This window comes from Eptesicus fuscus, chromosome 2 (assembly GCF_027574615.1).
Source record: "Eptesicus fuscus isolate TK198812 chromosome 2, DD_ASM_mEF_20220401, whole genome shotgun sequence".
Lineage (NCBI taxonomy): Eukaryota > Metazoa > Chordata > Mammalia > Chiroptera > Vespertilionidae > Eptesicus > Eptesicus fuscus.
Genome location: NC_072474.1, coordinates 59,972,791 through 59,980,623, shown reverse-complemented (window position 1 = coordinate 59,980,623; position 7,833 = coordinate 59,972,791). Strand labels below are relative to the sequence as shown.

The window sequence follows — 7,833 nt, the reverse complement described above, 5'->3', positions numbered from 1 at the left end:
AAACCTGGGACCCTTCCGTCCACAGGCTGACGCTCTATCCACTGAACTAAACTGGCTAGGGCGAGGCCATTTCTATAGGAGTCTTTCGAGCCATTGACCTACATGGGGAAACAGCTGAACATCAGCATGCATCATTCAATTGTTCTGGATATGAAAGGGAGCTAATGTGGTCAGATTTCTGGATTGCAGTTTAGAAACGGGCTGCACATAACCCTGGCCTTCACTACCGGTACCTTTCCAGGACACCATGGCCCCTCCAAATCACCGTGTAGACTGGCCTTCGGCAGACTCTCTGTAATAAGTAGGGTTGAGACTGCAAAGCAGAGTATAACTCCTGCTTACTAAACAGCTGCCCTTCCACATCCATGCCCAGAGCTCTGCATTAGACTTGTCCTGAGGTCACCTCGGCCTCGCTTTCCATCTGCAGCATTTTGGAAGGAGGTCTTGGCTTTCTGCTGAGCGGCTACAAGAGTAAGCACTTTCTTTCTCTCTCTCAGTAGCTCTGAAACTGTGTCCTCTCTCCTGTGAAGAAATGCCAATGACTCTATGGCAGTTGGTGTTCACTGATGCTTTATGATCTTTCCACTATCAACATTAAGTCCAATAAAGGCCATTTTATAACATGCAGCATTAGAAACTATAAACCCAGTGGGAGTTCATGAAATAGGAGCAAAACTCTCCTTTCCTTTCTACAGTAATGGAATCATTACATCAAGCAATCCAATTTGCAATAAGTGGGAATTTAAATTTTTGATTCACATGGAATATCAAGTGCCTATTCCAATGTATCAAAATGTATATTCGACCATTTCTGAATGTAAATTCTAACAGGAGTAAAGGGTCATATGTTTATAAGTCCCTCATAGTAATCGCTATCTTTTATTAAGAGATTGCTCCATATTAAGAGATTGCTCCATACCCATGGCAGTGCCAGGTATTGCTTATATTAGTAAGTATTTATTCATCAGCAATATTCAGAAAAGGTCTTTTTCTGTGCTCTGTGTTGGACTACAGTGATTACCAATACATGCTCCCGGGTCTCGGGAGCTCTCAGTAGGGCAGCGGAAGGTGCAAGGAGCCAGGCTATTTTTAAACAGCACCATAAACACCGAGAGGCTCTCTGTATACTTTTCTTTTCTTTTTTTAAAAAATATATTTTATTGATTTTTTACAGAGAGGAAGAGAGAGGGATAGAGAGTTAGAAACATCGATCAGCTGCTTCTTGCACACCCCCTACTGGGGATGCGCCCACAACCAAGGTACATGCCCTTGACCGGAATCGAACCTGGGACCCTTGAGTCCGCAGGCCGACGCTCTATCCACTGAGCCAAACTGGTTTCGGCATGTATACTTTTCTTAATTGTCTGGCTGAAGTGTTTTGTATTCACCTCCAGTTTTGAAAATCTGACAATTTCTGTAATTATGTTTTCTGTGTACGTCGTCTGGAACTCCTCATCTACAGAAATTGGATCCCCGTGATCATTTTCTGAATTCATTAACTGTTTTAATAAATTTAGGTTTTTAGCTTTGAAAAAAAAAACAACAACCACCAAAAGCAGTACAATGGGCTACCAGTGAGGTGTGCAGAAGCTGCTGTGTGTAAAAAAGAGACACTAAGCACCCTCAGAAATGGAGCCATAGAAGGCTTCTCAGAGAAGATTTTTCTGCTAAGATGGCTGGGGCAATCCTGCAGGGCAGGCATTATTATTATCCCAGATGGAGGAAACAAGGCTGAGTAAAGGGCTTACATTTCTCAAACTCACACAGCAAATTAGCAAAGGTAGAATTCGAACCCAGGTCTCTAAATCCAAACTCTATGTTCTTTCCATGAGCCTAGGCCCCCTCGTGCCTGTCCCTTACAGTCTGGCAGAATCCAAATGTATGACTCGAGAGAGGGGACGATAAGTGCTTCATCTTTTAAACGCAATCTTAGTACAATTAGTTAATACTTGATTAAAACTATTCAGAAGAGACAGATATCATTACCATTAAGAACAGCAGAAGGACACTAATTTGTGGCTATATGGCTGTTCCCCTTCACTGCCAGAGGCAAACAAGTCCAGATGGTTCCATTGGTGATGGGCCTGAGGATGCCTGTACATCTCCACGACCACGCCAGGGATGCTCTGAACACGGAGTCTTGGCAGCCACCTTCTCGTGCTCGATAAACACTTCTTGCCTGAGAAAAAGGCAAATGCTTACAAACCAGGTGACCCATTACTGAGGTTATTACCTTTTGTTCTGTAAGTAATGTTGTGCTGTTCTCTTTTTTAAACAGCCATTAACGAATATTTCTGAAGAAAATGAAGATAATCATATGTTTTTGCATTTGGGCGGCAGGATGGGCCATTCCGGTAAGTATGCCATCCTCAGGAAACCTCCGTACTTGGCTCTCTTTTAATCTAACAAAAATACAGAAGACTTTGCAGATAAGCTGAGCCTAAACATTTAGATTTGCATGAAAGACTTGACAGGCTATCTCTGGGGGTCTCAACAAAACCAAACATGACCCAAGTTCATGCCCCTATTCCTCCAATCAAAATTCATGCTGTTCAGAAGGATTCTTATTTAAAAATCATTCTGATCAATTTACATTCAATCCCCAGAAATCATGAAGATTTCATTCATCTTTGCTCATGTGCTCTGAACTGCACTCTAATATCAATGGAACCTGTATTGTTTAGAAAGTTTTCAAGAAAGAAAAATAGCATTTTTTTTAACATAGGGGAAAACTAACATTTTTACTCAGTTATTTTTTGTATGTTCACTGTAGAAAACTTGGAATATACAAACCACAACAACAAAGAAAAATTAAGAAAGTTCAACTGTTTGTAATTTTATTAACCAGCTGCTATGGTTAACATTATTTATATGTTTTCATAATGCCAAATGCTTTGGTATTGATGTAGTTGAGAATTTTCTCAATTATTTCAAATGTGCTCCTGAGGACACATAGTCTACTACTTTTTTTTTTTTTTTATGAACTGGCTCTGGTCATACCAACTATCCTCCTGGGGGTTTTGGCCAGGATTATACTTAGGGTAGGTCTTGTACTTTACAAGAGGCTTATTGTAGAGAAATACCCAAGATCTATCTTTTCATCTTTAGAATAGACTGTTCCTCTTCTATAGTTGAGACGAATGGGCTGGTTAATTCTTCAATAAAATTGGTAACACCATTGTGAAAACTATCTGTATGCCAGTTTAAATTCCATATAAAACCAGTAAAAAGTCATTTCTCTTTTCCACTTGATTAGAGCATATGTTGGCCTTTGTGTTATATCTCTCCCCTCCCCCCCCGCCCTTCATTTAGGGAAAAATGTGTGTGTCTGTGTATGGGAATGCACGTAAAATAAGAATGTTTTTGATTTTCATAGGTTCCTCAAATCAGGCCATTGGAGAGACATGCTGTTGGCCAATCTGTGAATTTAAGTCTTCCAGCAAAATTAAAAGTGCTAATACAGGTATAGGGCATAAAATGTGTTTCTAAGGTGTTTTTAGATTCCATTACCTTCCAAAAAAATTGACGCTCAGCTTTTCAGTTTCACAATGATATTCACAATTTATTTTGAATTGTTTCTTTTTCAGGATGAGTTATATGCTAATGATACCACCAAAGAAAGTGGTGCCCCCATGCATGAAAATGAAATGGGAAGGCAACAGTATACCAAAGATGGTTACCAAGTAGCAGGAGATGGCTCTGCGTGGGCAGGAGTAGGAGGGAAAAGTTTTTCTACACATTCCGTGTCAGTAAATGGAGAGGGGCATCCTGAGGATCAGAATGGGGGCACAGAAAACCCAGAAACATATGGTCATGATGGAATACATGGTATTAGGGGACAAGCAAGCACTATTGACATGACTGGAGCAGCAAATGGGAGCCATGTTAATGGAAATACTGATGAGAATTCTAAAAATGGGGATGTTGGAGATGCAAGTCAGAGGGAGAATGCCACTGTTGTTGACGAAGATGAACATCAAGCATCTGGAAGCAGTAATAGTACAGGCCATGAGGATGACATAAATGGGAATTCTTGTACGAATGAGGGTGATACAAGTGCAATAACACCTCAGAAAGGAGGTGAGAGAAATGGTCATGAGGAGGCAGGGGTAACACCAGGGGGAAGCGGAGCTGGCAATAGAGAAGATGCTGGCCTCGATAATTCTGATGGGAGTCCTAGTGGAGATGGAACAGATGAGGGGGAGGACAAGGGCTCTGGTGATAATGAAGGTGAAGAAATGGGAAATGGAAAAGATGGCACTGATAACAGCCAGGGCCAGGAGGGTCAGGGTCCTGGAAAAGAAGACGACAATGATAATAGCTTAGGTAAAAATTCAATTAGCAGTGAAGATGATGACCCTGAGGACAAAGAAGATCCCCATGACGTGGATGGAGACAATGCCTCCGAGAGTGAGGAGGATTCCGATAGTATCCTAGAAAAAGATGATAGCCAAAGAATAGAGGACATCCACAGAACCAATCACAGAGAAAACAATGGTGTGGATAATGGAATTACCAAAGAATCAGAGACAAGCACGAATGGGAAGAGCCAAGATAAGGTTAGTTTATGAAGTTGATTTTTTAAATAGCAATTTAAATTCTCTCTTCCACCCAACTAATGGTAGCACAAAAAAAAATAATCATGACAAGCATTCATGTATTTTCGTACCTAAATTACTTGAATATCTGATGGGAAAGCCAGAGTTCTTACTAGATTTTGATATACAACAATTTTTTTTATATTTTATTGATTTTTTACAGAGAGGAAGGGAGAGGGATAGAGAGTTAGAAACACTGATGAGAGAGAAACATCGAACAGCTGCCTCCTGCACACCTCCCACTGGGGATGTGCCCACAACCAAGGTACATGCCCTTGACCGGAATCTAACCTTGGACCTTTCAGTCCGCAGGTCGACGCTCTATCCACTGAGCCAAACCGGTTAGGCAATATTCAACAGTTTTAAAAAATGAAACATTTCTGAAAATTTGGTTAAAATTCTAGAACAGTCTTAAGCTAAATAATGTCTGCACCATAAAAATTCCTACTGGGTGAAATATGTGGGTGGGTTGTTATATAGCCCAAACACTAGAGCACTTTCAAGTACTGAATCCAGCACATTTTCACAAACAGATGTTTCTGAAGTACTGGAAGCTGACCTTCTGTTTCACTGGTCACTTTTCTCAGTGTTCCTCAGACCAGTGCAATTTTGCAGTATAACATTCATTAATTACCCATTCTTTTATCCATTCTTCCATAGCGAATAGAAATTGAAGGTCCCAGCAGTGGCAATAGAAACAATATTACCAAAGAAGCTGGGAAAACCATCGGCGATAAAGAGAGTAAAGGACAACATGGAGTGATTGTGGGCAACGGAAATGTCCAGACACAAGGGGAGATTGACAACATGCAAGAACCTGGCCAGCAGTCAGAACCTGGAAATAAGGTTGAACATGGCCAAACAGGTAGTGAGAGTAACAGTGATGGCTATGATAGTTATGAGTTTGATGATGAATCCATGCAAGGAGATGATCCCAACAGCAGTGATGAGTCTAATGGCAATGATGATGCCAATTCTGAAGGTGACAATGACAGCAATAGCCAAGGAGATGCATCATATAACTCTGATGAATCAAAAGATAATGACAATGACAGTGATTCAAAAGGAGAAGGAGATGAGGACAGTGACAACGCATCAGATGCTAGTGATAGTGACAATAATGGCAATGGTAACAATGGGAGTGATGATAGCGAATCAGACAGCAGCAAAGATAAATCAGACAGCAGTGATAGTAGTGACAGCAGTGACAGCAGTGACAGTAGTGACAGCAGTGAGAGCAGTGATAGCAGTGACAGCAGTGATAGTAGTGACAGCAGTGACAGCAGTGATAGTAGTGACAGCAGTGACAGTAGTGACAGCAGTGATAGTAGTGACAGCAGTGACAGCAGTGACAGCAGCGACAGTAGTGACAGTAGTGATAGTAGTGACAGCAGCGACAGTAGTGACAGCAGTGACAGCAGTGACAGCAGTGACAGTAGTGACAGCAGTGACAGCAGCAATAGTAGTGACAGCAGTGACAGCAGCGACAGCAGTGACAGCAGTGACAGCAGCAACAGCAGTGACAGCAGTGACAGCAGTGACAGTAGTGACAGCAGCGACAGCAAATCAGATAGCAGCAACAGTAGTGATAGTAGTGACAGCAGTGACAGCAGTGACAGCAGTGACAGCAGCGACAGTAGTGATAGTAGTGACAGCAGTGACAGCAGTGACAGTAGTGACAGCAGTGACAGTAGTGACAGCAGTGACAGTAGTGATAGTAGTGACAGCAGCAACAGCAGTGACAGCAGTGACAGCAGTGACAGTAGTGACAGCAGTGACAGCAAATCAGATAGCAGCAACAGTAGTGATAGTAGTGACAGCAGTGACAGCAGTGACAGCAGCGACAGTAGTGATAGTAGTGACAGCAGTGACAGCAGTGACAGTAGTGACAGTAGTGACAGCAGTGACAGCAGTGACAGTAGTGATAGTAGTGACAGCAGCAACAGCAGTGACAACAGTGACAGCAGTGACAGCAGTGACAGCAGTGACAGCAAATCAGATAGCAGCAACAGTAGTGATAGTAGTGACAGCAGTGACAGCAGCGACAGCAGTGACAGTAGTGATAGTAGTGACAGCAGTGACAACAGCGACAGTAGTGATAGTAGTGACAGCAGTGACAGCAGCGACAGCAGTGACAGTAGTGATAGTAGTGACAGCAGTGACAGCAGTGACAGCAGCGACAGTAGTGATAGTAGTGACAGCAGTGACAGCAGTGACAGCAGTGACAGCAGCGACAGCAGTGACAGCAGTGACAGCAGTGACAGCAGTGACAGTAGTGATAGTAGTGACAGCAGTGACAGCAGTGACAGCAGCGACAGTAGTGATAGTAGTGACAGCAGTGACAGTAGTGACAGCAGTGATAGCAGCGACAGCAGTGAAAGCAGCGACAGTAGTGACAGCAGTGACAGCAGTGACAGTAGTGACAGCAGTGAAAGCAGTGACAGCAGCGACAGTGCATCTGACAGTAGTGATGAGAGTGACAGCAAGAGCAAGTCTCCTAATGGCAACAACAATGGAAGTGATAGTGACAGTGACAGTGAGAGTGAAGGCAGTGACAGTAATCACTCAACCAGCGATGATTAGAATGAACAAAAACCCCACAGGATTTCTTGTGTGAAAAGTTTGGTGAGTGATAGGAAATAAAGATTTCCAAGAAAGTAAGGAGAAGGGAGAAAGAAACAGAAGACATGTAAACAACCACAGAATTAAGCCAAACGGATGGATTCAGTCCAACTCCCAACTCCCTCAGAGAGAACCTGAATGTGTGACCTTTGGTACATGCGTGTTAAAATATATTCTGAAAAGATTTTGCTAAAGGTGTACATCTAAACATAAAATAACAATCAAAGTATCATTTAATACTTCATATAGAAATCTCAAGTAATCACGTACTACAGGATAACTTCAATTCAAATGCCAAGTGCTTTAGAATGTGGCAAGTAAACACTTCTTATAAACAGCTTGTGACTTTGCCTTACTCTTTGAGTAATTATATTTTCTGAATAGATGGTCTGCTCACTGCTGAGTAAAGGATGCTGTTACTATACCCACCTTGACTAATTCTTTACTTATTCCAAGAAATGCACTTGTAACATGAAAAAAAGAAAAGCAGCAATATTTTAACCTTTTGGGGAATAATCTTTGTAATTATTGAAGAGAGTAATTCTAAGTTAGGGAAATTCTGAAGAGTGTTAGAGAGGAATCAAGAGGCTGATTTAAATAAAACCTGATACTT

The 7,833-nt window shown here is 41.9% G+C and overlaps 1 protein-coding gene across 1 annotated transcript; it reads left to right on the top strand.

The window, feature by feature from the left end:
* Nucleotides 1-2,303: 2,303 nt before the first annotated feature.
* DSPP (dentin sialophosphoprotein) lies at nucleotides 2,304-7,181 on the top strand. The gene is made up of 4 exons (XM_054721969.1): nucleotides 2,304-2,354; nucleotides 3,377-3,463; nucleotides 3,588-4,559; nucleotides 5,259-7,181. Exons 1-4 carry the CDS (start codon nucleotides 2,304-2,306, stop codon nucleotides 7,179-7,181), a joined length of 3,033 nt encoding a protein of 1,010 aa, XP_054577944.1.
* Nucleotides 7,182-7,833: the final 652 nt, after the last annotated feature.